Here is a 12741-nt window from a genome sequence, read left to right on the forward strand (position 1 = left end):
TTCGTGGGCAGTCCCAATCTTTGTACTCTGACCAAGAACCACCCACGTGACAGTAGACAGCCTTCATATTGGATGCTGAAACTGACAGCACTGATTTCTCAGGAACGGTAGGTACTAGAGAAGGGAAATCCAATGGCGCTCAGTAGCAGTTGGTGGAGATCGTGATAGATCATCTTTAATGGAAGGAATCAGAGGTTTCTCTGATCTGTCCCAGGATAGTTGGAGCCCAGCATCCACCACCATTCCTGCGGTGATCACATGGTCACCAGGATCGACCACTGCATTTTATTGTGCTTTGTTTCATTTGTAGGAAGGCATTAAATGGTTTATGTATCCTATATATGTCTGGTCAAAATGCTCTTTTCTCCACTTAACCAGGTTTTTTTGAGCCCCCTCCCATCCACACACACACATCTTTCTAAACTGACTTTCACTCTCAAATCTTTGCTAAGTCTGTCTTGGGAGACTGTCAGCTTACACTGGTATCAAACACCATGTGTCCATGGGAGTCTACAGAGAGGGAAGGAAGAGCAGGATGAGGGAAAAGCAGAACCCTGGCCGATATAGGTTGTTGGAGATAATAGTGAATAACCATAGTGCTAATATGCTGCTGGCACGCTCCTCCATCCTTGTTTTTCTAATAGTATCTCATAAATGTTTACTATCCAACCTGTAATAAATTCTTGCCAACCAAGGTTTTGAGCTTTTGGACCCACTATCGAAATAATAATACTTTATTGATCTGCTTAGGAACCGTTTCTGTTGATACAACCCCCACAACTTGCAATAAACAAACTATTCGGATTCCGGTATATTATCTGTTCCAGACGAGTCGGAGCCTTGAAATTCCATGATATGTTTCAGAAGGGTGTGTTAGATGTAATGAACTTTGCTTGGTTATATAAAACTTCTTCTCTTCTCCTCACTCCGGCTGGAGCATTCATCTGGATCTTGTGGTGACATCATGTCTAAGGAGACTTCATTTCCACAAATTGATTTTGGACCTGCAACACCAGAGGACTATGAAGATGTGATGTCCATCTCTGTTGGGATATACAACGGAACAGACTATCTGCCTTTCAAGTACCATTCATGGCTGAAGGACCCACAGAGAAGGATGTATCTGGCCAAGTGTGAAGGCAAAGTGGTGAGTACAATGAAGGATATTTTTGGTGGATTGTCTCCTGCTTTAAAGGGGTTTTCCCGTTCAATAAGTTATCCTCTATTCATAGGATAGGGGATAAGGTCACAGATCAATGGGGTTCCGATCACTCAGATCCCATGGACCAGGAGAAAGGGGGACTTTTGTCTTCTGAATGGAGTGACGGTCACTAGAGATGAGCGAGTAGTGTTTGATCGAGTAGGTGTTCGATCGAATATTACGGTATTTGAAATACTCGTACTCGATCGAACACTACTAGCTGTTCGAAGTTTAAGGTTCGATGCAGAACCAGCGTTGATTGGCAGAATGCTATACATTCTGCCAATCAACGCTGGTTCTTCTCTTACCTTTAGAGGTCTTCTCCGTGCAGTGTCCCCATGGCGTCTTCCGGCTGGAATTCACTCTGCCTAGGCATTGGGGCCTAGGCAGAGCCGACTGCGCATGCGCGGGCATGCCCTTGCATGCACAGTCGGCTCTGCTCAGACGTCAGGCCGGGCAGAGCCGACCGCGCATGCGCAGTCGGCTCTGCCTAGGCCCCGATGCCTAGGCAGAGTGAATTCCAGCTGGAAGACGCCGTGGGGGCGCTGTGCCGGGAGAAGACTTCAAGGAGAATCCAGCCTGGCCCTCAACCGTGGACATGGTAAGTATAATTTTATCGAATATTGCGTACCCCTGGAACGAGCATTTACCCCCCATAGACTATAATGGGGTTCGAAATCTGTTCGAACATTCGAACAGTGTGTGGCTGTTCGAATCGGATTTTGAACCTCGGACATTTTAGTGTTTGCTCATCTCTAACAGTCACATAACATGACCATGGGAGCGCTGGAGATAACCAAAGTCCTAAGCTCAACTATCTCCAGATCCATTGTTTGAGATCCCATCACAAGATACTGATGACATTTTGGGTCCCAGCTTTTAAAACCTTGCCTATGATACCTACAAATCCTATATGAGAGCTCCAGTCCATCTTATGTGAGCCACAATCTCAAAATGACAATGTGAAGATAGAAATTCTCAGTACTCCTGCCAATTGTGTTATCCTTTGCCCTCGAAATATTAAGAGCTATTTTGACCTTATACCACTGACAAATATGATTTGCTACTAAATGTCCTCATTTCTAGGATTTCACAAATATCATACCGGGAGGTTTATGTTGTATCCGATTATGGAAAGAGAAATCAGAGGCGATAGCAGGCAATCCTGTCTACACCCATGGCCAATTTTCAATGATCGTGAAATTTGCTTGCGTGAAAGCCTTGCTTCTGGGTATTCATATGGCAATGTGATCCATTCAATGAAGACAGGTCCAATCCTGATCCAAGCTAAAGATTCACACATACTGTATAACTAAAGCTACAATATATCTCTCCTCCAAATGGAGCAGCCAATCTGCAAATTCAAGAAAATTCTTCTAATGTTACCAGAAGTAGATTTGTTAGACATTGATCCATTTGGTCATTATGGACCATAGATCTATGAATTATTACTAGTTGTAGAGATTCTCGGTAAAAGTTTTATATCCATATTAATGAGGAAAATTGGTCATTACGAATCAATTAGCATTGGATTCTTATCAGATTTGAGAACAGATGTACTTAAAGGGATCCTATCATTCAAACCTTTTGTTGTCTTCTCCGCGCCGCTGTTTGCCTGAAATTCTGTTTTTGTCGGTATGCAAATGAGTTCTCTCGCAGTACTGGGGGCGGGCCCCAGCGCTCAAACAGCACTGGGGGCGTCCCCAATGCTGCGAGAGAACTCTCTCCAGTGCCGCATTCATCTTCTTCGGCAATGGCCTCTTCATCCCTCTTCTGGGTCAAAATTCAACACATGTGCGAGTCAGCTCTGCCAGTGGGCCTCGGGCAGAGCCAACTTCACATGCAGGCAGCCATTTTTTTGTGCCAGCAGGTGCAGTATTTAGAACTCATTTGCATACTGACAAAATCCGGGATTTCAGGTGAATGGCGGCGCAGAGAAGACAATGAAAGGTAGGAGAAGAATAGCCTTTCTTAAGGCTATTCCGACGTGTTAGGGAGAAAAAATTGCGTTTGAATGATAGGATCCCTTTAACACCTCACACATAGATTTTGTTAAGCTCCCATGGAGAAGTTCCATAAACCAAGGACCAATTACGTTCTATATATAGCCAATACATTTCAAAAGGTAAGACGTCTAGCCTGGGGATTTATCTCATAAAGATGGGAGAACCTTTGAAGATTTTGGGATAAAGCCATCCTCCAGTTCAGATCGGACCAAAATTGTTCGGATCGAGCCGGACATGACCCCAGAGTATAATAGGCATTGACCTTCACTTAACTCTTTCGGGCCTCCTTGTGATGTCCAACAATCTGTGTCTTCCTGTGACGTCATGCTCCTGGTAATGATCCGATTCACATGACGTTTCTGAAGAACACCATAGTGCCTGGAGGAGGAAGACACAGATCGTAGGACACTACAAAGATTCATCTCTCAAATATTCATGGGATTTACCAGTTTAGTCTAAACCAAATCTTCAGAACCCAGAGTAGAAAAATCAGAGACTCAGGGGAGATGCAGTGAAATAATATAGTCTTCTTATGGCTTCTTGGGTGACATCAGTGGCCCCAAGGGACTGCTGAGGCTTAGTCACTAGAGATGTAGTAGTAGTACTCGTTCGAGTAGGTATTGGATTGAATACTACGGTATTCGAAATACTCATACTCAATCGAGCACCACTCTCTATTTCAATAGAAAAGTTCGATGCAGAACCAGCATTGATTGGCCGAATGCTATACAGTCAGCCTACCTTTAGAAGTCTTCTCCGTGCAGCTTCCCCGCGGCGTCTTCCGGCTCTGAATTCACTCTGCCAGGCATCGGGCACTACAAGCGGGCATGCGCAGTCGGCTCTGCCCAGGCCCGATGCCTGGCAGAGTGAATTCAGAGCCAGAAGACGCCGCGGGGACGCTGCACGGAGAAGACTTCTTGGAGGATCCAGCCCGACCCTCACTCGTGGACTTGGTAAGTATAATTTGATTGAACATTGCCTACCCCTGAAACGAGCATTTTCCCCCCATACACTATAATAGGGTTCGATATTCGATTCAAGTAGTCGAATATTGAGGGGCTACTCGAAACGAATATCTAACCTCGAACATTTTACTGTTCGCTCATCTCTATTAGTCACAGGACCAATCACATGGAGATCTTCAACATCTTGATACTTTGATGCAATCTTGACTTTAGCCATCCCTCATGACCACTGATGTCATCCAGGTGGCTGGAAGGACCAAAGAGGACCAACGACACCTGGGAAGGAGCCAAGGACGAGTAAGGAAAGGTGAGTATAACTGTTTATTATTTGACCCCAACTCTTCTAAAGGGATCCATCGTTGGTGAACCCCATAATTCTCAAATAGAACCGGCTCCTTACGTCCCGTTGGCTCATGTCTATGCGATAATAATCTACAATCCTTAGACACAATCGCATTAATTTGGGCAGCTTTCCTTAGGTTTGTTAAAGCGGAGACTAATAATTTTCCTGGCAGGTCGGCTTCCAAAAATAGCCTTTGAGTCCTTGCCAGCATTTCCTTTTTAACACTGGCAGATGTAATATCCGAAAGACATTTTTGTACATTCATCCATTCCATTTTATTGAAATCCCAAGGATTAGCGATAGATTTACTCTCTTTAAGCAAAAGTTTATTCTCTAAATCTGATAACAATGCCCTTGACTGTCTCTTCTTACAAATGATCTCAGGACTCCTCTCCGATAAGCTTCTCCGCCATCCCACACCGCAGATTTTGCTGTGGATTGCAGGTTTGTCGGAAAAAAACCCTAAATCTCTTCCTGTTTTCTGACCGATTCTTTCCAAAGTAGCTTCTATCTAAAACTATATTGAAAAAGTGAGTGATAGGAAACCCCCTTTAATGTGAGATTCACCCATGTACCCCTGAAGGATGTAACTCTATTAATAATAGCGGAGTTTGTTCTAGAAGAAACATGAAGCATTACATTCCTCACCCGTCATAAATCTTCCCACTCAAATCCTTACACTAGAGGTTGCGGATTATTTATTCTATGAATTCTATAAAGCTTAGCCCTTTACCTTGAACGGCTGTTTTGTGATCTACCACGGTATTAAAATCCTCACATAATAATAGCAAACAATTATTTTCATATAACACTAGCATTACCTGCCACTTCGTCCGTGGACCCCTCACCTCCTGCGCGACCCACCTACAGAGCGGCCCTGGGCTCCCCCTTGCCCGCTGGACATAGGGGGTTTCTCCCACACCATTACGCCCATGGACCCCCATCCCCCCCTTGTCCCCCGCCCTCCTTCCCCCTTGGAACCCCCCCATCTCCGCACTCGCGCCCCTGTTCCCCCCTTCCCCCCTCACCCGCAACCCTGGGGCACCTTCCCCCCTAAACTGTGACCCCGGGCCCCCTCCCCCCACAACCCGCGACTCCAGGCCCCCTCCCCCCCTCCCCCCCTCCCCCCGGGCCCACCGTGCGCCTAGTGTACAGGTGTGCATACTGTACGGTTGGCAGACTGTGCTGCGCAGCAGTTGTGGCCATGCACGGTGCGCCGCTGGTAACCAGCGGTTTGCAGAACTTTGTCCCTGTTTCTCCTACCCCTTCCCGGGTCCCTGGCGGACTCACTAATCCACACAGCACGCCGGCCTCCACCGATGGTGGCATGTTCGGCACTTGGCGTCCCACATATGTGACGCCATTTTCTTCCTCTCGCTCTGTGGCCGCCTTGAGTCTCTATAGCTCTGCCCCCTCTATCACTTGATCCAATCCGAGAACAGTGCAAGGGCCTGAGATGATGTCATCTCAGGTCCTTCAGCCTACACCAACCATGAATTCGGTGCTCGTGGTCGGCAAACCCGGCATTCTACAGGGATGGTAAGGTGCCTATGTTTCATTCCGGGTGCCATTCTAGGTATGTGTCAAATTTCAGTGTAATCTGTTCGGCTGTTTCGGCATGATTGTGGGAAGAAACATCCAAACAGACAAACATCCAAACACACAAACATTCACATTTATAATATTAGTAAGGATGTAATGTCTCTAATAACAGTCAACATACACCCGATGCCAATCAAAGTGCTAAATATGCCCCCTATACCAACCACTTTTCCCTATGATATCCCCATGATATCCACATTGTCTTCCATAACCAAATACAGCCCAAGACAACCACATTTTCCTTATATAAGTCACAATACTGCCATACCAGCCACAATACTGCCATACCAGCCACAATACCCTCACACCAACCACAATGTCCCACAATGCCATCCTCTTTTCCATATGCCACAGTACTCTATGCCAAAAAAAATGACCTAGTGCCCCCATTCCATCCATATAACAGCCACAAGTCACCCAATGACAAATACAATGGCTTTATACCAGCCATAATTCCCCCATTCCAACCAAAATGCCCTAAACTCCATCTATGTGCCTTTGCCACAATGCCCCCTTGGCAGAGACAATGTCTTGATGCAAGCCACAAGGTGCAATGCCAAATGTCCTAAGGATGCAGATAGAACTTAGAGTGGTGATCACCCCTGGTGGCCGGGCATTGCCATAACAATGGAGTTCTGGTGATGGACTTTTTGGGTGGCGCAATAGAAGGGAAGCTCGATATGATTTTGACCAATCAGCCTCATAGTTGTCTCCTTCAAAATACTCCACCCAATTGACATGGTATTTAGCACCCCAAGATGACACATCGGGCTCGTTCAGTGCTTACAAGTATAACCCTAGGCATCAACTACTCCAATTTCTCCTACTTTGGGTCTTAGTCCTTTGGGCCACTTACTGTAAAGTGGAGAACACTCATCTTTTCGTCTCTTTTGTTAGACATACATCACGGACAATTTTAGTACAACGACTGACGAAGGAACATGGTGAAAAATAACGTGAAAAGTAATCTACTTTCTTTGTCCATATCCATCAACCTTTTAGAAAGGAGGTGAACTTCTTCCAATGTCTCCATAGAGATAAATGATTTCCGCGTGAGCTTTCATCTCTCCTTTATTCATCTGTCAGAAACACAATGGAGGTGACATATGGACTTTATTTCGCTCTGCCAACTACCAAACATGGGGATATATACATATATATATATATATCTATATACCTACAGAAATGGATTCACATACAAATTTCATTAAAAAAATTCATTCAAATGTATTAAAATTAGTTTGGAGCCCTTAGAAATCTTTTCAGATCTTACCATTGTTAGAGCAAAATTTCCAAAATTCGTTTTGGGTTGGATTTAATCAAATTGGTCCAAATAAATTCAGCCCAAATTGAAAGTGACCTGATAGCCTGAAATATTGTGTCTGACACTCCGTGGGCTCCGAGGACTCCATCCAACCCCTTTCGAGCTCTCTACTGCCAAGACAGCATTAGTGACAGCAACAGAGACGGCTATCGGTAAATGGATGGCAGCCAATGCTAACAAGCCTGTAGCAGCCTGTTTTTGTGCATTTTAAAGTGTAAAAATTATCCAAAAATTATAAATTTTTGATGCATGTTGGGTTTATACACACAGTGGTGTAAGAAGAAGCAAGAGCAAGTGGTCCAAGAATGACCCCTTCTTGGGGAGTAGCAACAGGATTAGGGTTCTTTTAAAGGATATGTATCAATTGGGGTTGAGCCGATCTCAACCGAGAGATTTCAGGATCGATTTTAAAATCCGTTTTCCGATCATTTTCCAGCCAACCCGATTGTAAAATTTGCTCGATCACCGATCGGGATCCAATCTTTCCCAATCCCGATCTCTCAACCCTAGTCAATGCTTCTCTATGGGAAAAGTCACTTTTAGGGTTGAGCAGATCTTGAGATTTGAAAATCCGATTTCCGATCATTTTCCAGCCAAACCCGATCGTAAAATTTGGTCGATCACGGATCGGGATCCGATCTTTCCCGATCCCGATCGCTCAACCCTAGTCAATGCTTCTCTATAGGAAAAGTCACTTTTAGGGTTGAGCCGATCTTGAGATTTCAAAATCCGATTTCCGATCATTTTCCAGTCAATCACGATCGTGAAATTTGTTCGATCACCGATCAGGATCCGATCTTTCCCGATCCCGATCATTCAACCCTAGTCAATGCTTCTCTATAGGAAAAGTCACATTTAGGGTTGAGCCGATCTTGAGATTTCAAAATCCGATTTCCAATCATTTTCCAGCGCAATCGTGAAATTTGCTCGTCGCCGATCGGGATCCGATCCTGATTTTCTGATTCTGATCGCTCAACCCTAGTATCAATTCAATTTCAAGAATTGCAAAATTTTCTAAATTACTTTCAAGATGGATTCGGTTGAAGATTTGTTTTACATTGAATGAATTTGCTCCAAATCAGGACTCCTAGGACTCTATCCAACTTAGAACATACGAGTCCACCCTGGAGTACTTGGCAGAAGATACAGTATGTGTCCGCACATGGCAGACAGAGTTTGGAGCATATTCCAGACATACGGGCAGAAAAACAACACAGCTCTGGCCATACGGACAGGACAAACAAGAAGTAAACAAACTAGGGCACTGGTTAGACATAAAACTTGAGTGACAACATGGGTCCAAAGAGCAGGTCATGGTACACAGGAATATAAACAGATGGTTAAGCATTGCTCAAGCAGGGCGTGGCAAGGGAAGCGGACCTTTATACATACAGACAGTGAAGGGCAGAAGAAAGCTTGAAGATAAGCAAACTAATCCTTAAAGAAACAGGAAAATACAGGAAGGTAACCAGGCTGCTATGTCTTCTGAGAACGGTAGTACGTCAACAAGCACAGAACACTGGCGTAACACGTGGTAACAGTACCAACAAAAGTGGTGGTACGGTACAGAACATAGCAGACAAAGCAAAAACTGATGTATGGTTGGATGGTGGTGGTGGTGGAGATGATGTCCATTGTGTAGTAGCAGCAGTAGTAGAGGCACAGTATGGCATGCGATAGACAAGCAGTTGTGGCACCATTGAGCTGGTAATAAATAGCTATTGTCCCCAGCCTGACCGCCATGGGAGATCTAGTCACTGACATTACTTGAAGGTGTGTGAAAACCATCTATGGACCGATTCATACACTGGAGGATGGACAGGACACCCTTGGCAAACTGGACAAGTTTCTGCTATTGTTCCAGTCTACTGAGCAAGAAGTCCATGAAGTCAGGGCTCAGGGTATCTGTGAGAAACAGAGCACAAGACCAAGGACAACTGAACCTGGTCATTCAGGCGGTACATATCTATCTACTGATGTGCATCAGGTTGGTGCAGTAAATGAAAAAGCTACCATCATGGTGACCAAACGTAGTGGCTGCTGGTACTTCTGCTACTTGTAGTGGTAACACTTGGCAAATGGGTCAAGCGGTGGTTCAGAGGGAGCAGAGAGGGCCTCCTGGTTACATAGAGAGGCGGCATGTGACTGCAAACCAGGTACACAGTAAATCCTAGGAATCCATCTATGTTGCCTACCTTTGTAAAGCAGGAAAAGTTCTTCCGTTTTGGTACAGAGATCCAATAGTCACCACTTTGCTTGATATTAATGATACGCTTGTGTAAGCAACAATGCATGCAGCTTTACATGGTCACTGGCATGGTCAAGGAGCCAGATGTTTAATGCTATGCCAAGGTCAGGGTTAGGGAGGAGGCCATGGGCAGGATGTGTAAGCGAGTGCTGGCCATTACCTGGTTCTCGTAACTAGCTGCAAAAAAAATATGTTGAGTGTTGCAGATAGAGATGGGCGAATCAGTTCATATTGGACCAGATTGACCTGAATAATTCCAAATTGTTCGGTTTTTAACAAACAATTTGGAATTTGTCTCAGATTGACTAAAATGACCATTGCTGTTGCATTATTGTATTCTGGCTTCTCTTCAGACCCCGGAGTTCTTAGCCTCCTCTCTGCATCTGATGTTCTGTGTCTTCCTCCTCATGATATCTGCCGCTCTTCTATGACATCATACGCCCGGGTTCAAGAGCACATCAAGTGTCATGATGAGACCCCAAAGTATAATAATTTTCCCTTTGGTTCTATCTGAATAAGTTCAGATGGAACCGGGTGTTCATTTCATCTTAACCCAAGAAGAAAATAATCTTCTTGGGTTGGCCCATCTTTAGTCATAGACCTCCTTGGTCCTCAAGCTTTGAGAGAGTTTTATGTTTTGTCTCTCTAGGTCTAGACATTACAATATACTAGAATCTTTAAGATACTGTTCATCCTGTTCTTCTCATCATCCACTGTCAGGTCGGCTTTGAGTCATTCATATTGGTTGATGATGGAACTACGGCAGTGGCAGAAGCTCTTCGTGTAGCCCCCTGGATGAGAGGACGTGGGGTGGCCGGAATGACTGAAAAGTTTCGCTTTAATACTCTACAATCTTACCATCCAGAAGTGGAAAGAGTCCGAATGACCCGGGCAGAGAATCCACCAGCTTCTGTATTGAAGAAATATAAATTGATCGGCAATAAGGTGTCTTATTTATAAAGTGTCTCAGTTATCTTCAGACTCCCAAATTTAATAAGTAATCTCATTGTCATTGTCTCATCATTAGGGTTGAGCTGATCTTGACTTTTCAGGATCGATTTTGAAATCCGATTTCCGATCATTTTTCATTCAACCCGATCTCGATCCCAATTCCTATCCCAATGCAAGTCAATGGGATTTTTTTACTAATCGGAGATCGGATTTTAAAAACAATCCTATTCACTATACAGCATGGAATCTAACAATTGAACGCTTTAATTGTTAGAATCCATGCTGTGTAGTGATTTTTTTTTTAATCACTAAGTAGCCAGAGGATTTTTTTTTTAGTCCTCTGGCTACTTAGTCCCCCCTGGTGTTCACTTACCTGCAGAGATGGCTGGTCCGGTGCCCGGTGTTCTCATTCTTATTCGCCTCGCTGCCCCCGCCTCCCAGGTTAGGAGAGTGTGGGCGGGTACTGGGAGGGGAGATGTCACGTCTCCCCTCCCAGTACCCGCCCACACTCTCCTAAGTCACAAGCCCCGCCTTCTTCCTAGCTCTTTAACACTAACCTGTTAGGCGGGGGCAGCGAGGCGAAGAATAACGAGAACACCGGGCACTGGACCAGCCATCTCTGCAGGTAAGCAGCTACTAGAGATGTTAGCTAGTCTCCCATTAGAATGAATGGATGCAGCCGGCGCGCAGGGGGTTAAGGCTGTGTGCCGGCTGCTTCCATTCATTCCTATGGAACCGCAGCGGAGCCTTCACACTGAGTATACACTTCGCTCAGAATGAGTGGAGCGTATACTCAGTGTGAAGGCTAACATTGTTAGCTTTTCCCACAATGCTTGGCTAGTAGGAAAGCATTGTGGAAATAATCACCGATCTCGATCCCACCTAAAAAGATCGTGTTCGGAATTCCGATCGCGATCGTGAAATTTTCTCAATTGCTGATCGGAATCCGATCTTTTCCGAATACGATCGTTCAACCCTACTCATTATCTATCTATCTATCTATCTATCTATCTATCTATCTATCTATCTATCTATCTATCTCCTATCTATCTATCTATCTATCTATTTATCTATCTCCTGTCTATCTATCTATCTATCTATCTATCTATCTATCTATCTCTCCTATATTATTTCACTTCTTCTGAATTCAAGCTGATCTCCCTTGTCCATCGTGTTCCCCATTAGGCGGTGATGGCGGTTCTTCTTCCCGCTGACCAGTTGGTCACAACAATCAAGTTACTGGAGTCTCGAGTGAACAATTTGGACACATCCAAGAACTTATCTGTCCTGGGGACAGAAGAAATTCTCAGATTCTTTGAGGAGTCTAAGTCAAGAGAAGATCTACTTCCCGGAGGACTGATAGTTCAAGGCTGGCTACCTCTTACCACTCATAAGTCCAACCTAAATCTTCTACTGAAACGGAAGATTGTCTGGATTTATTCACATCTTGGAGATTCAAGTGACTTAACTGCTTCTTCCAAGGCAACAACCACTTGTGGTGGCACCCATGCTTATCTAGATGAATTCTTTAGTCTCGGTGCTCCTCCATATCCAGTGCCCTTTGCGGAGGGAATGCATCTTCTAGAAATTGACTTGTTTGGAAATGATCCATTTTATGCCAAGGTCCATGTCCTCGAGCAGTTGAAGATTGGAGTACAAGCATTGCCTGCAGGGAGTGGAGTCATTTTTGTCCTATATGTAGATGAGAATCTACGAACTGAATTGGGCCAACTGTGTGAAGGTCTGACTCCATTTCATATTGTCAGGGAACAATTGATATTGGAAACGGAGGTCTAAGTTTTTTTTTTTGGCTTCCACTTTGCTGTATCAGTAAAAACTTATTTCAGTATTGTTCTACAGTTTGATCTAATAAATCTGTCGACAGATCCCATTTATTCGTTGAGTTCTGATCATTAAAATCTGAATTTTTTTTTTAAAATTAATTTCTATGGGTCTGTTTGGATTCTTTCCTTTGAAGGATAGGCACTTTGTTGGCAAACTTTGTTTGTAACAAGCTCATCTTTAATTTTTGGGGTTCCCTCACAAATTTAGCAAAGTTGGCTATTAAATTCAGGGCCCAGGAACATATATAAAAATTTAA

At 44.3% G+C, this 12741-nt stretch overlaps 1 protein-coding gene across 1 annotated transcript; it reads left to right on the top strand.

Moving 5' to 3' along the window:
• The first annotated feature begins 941 nt into the window (after positions 1–941).
• Positions 942–12519, top strand: LOC142204716 (putative N-acetyltransferase 16). The gene is made up of 3 exons (XM_075276029.1): positions 942–1147; positions 10410–10634; positions 11826–12519. The coding sequence occupies exons 1-3, from the start codon at positions 965–967 to the stop codon at positions 12435–12437; spliced, it is 1020 nt and encodes a 339-aa protein (XP_075132130.1). The 5' UTR covers positions 942–964; the 3' UTR covers positions 12438–12519.
• Positions 12520–12741: the final 222 nt, after the last annotated feature.

This window comes from Leptodactylus fuscus, chromosome 5, assembly GCF_031893055.1.
Source record: "Leptodactylus fuscus isolate aLepFus1 chromosome 5, aLepFus1.hap2, whole genome shotgun sequence".
NCBI classification, from domain to species: Eukaryota; Metazoa; Chordata; class Amphibia; order Anura; family Leptodactylidae; genus Leptodactylus; species Leptodactylus fuscus.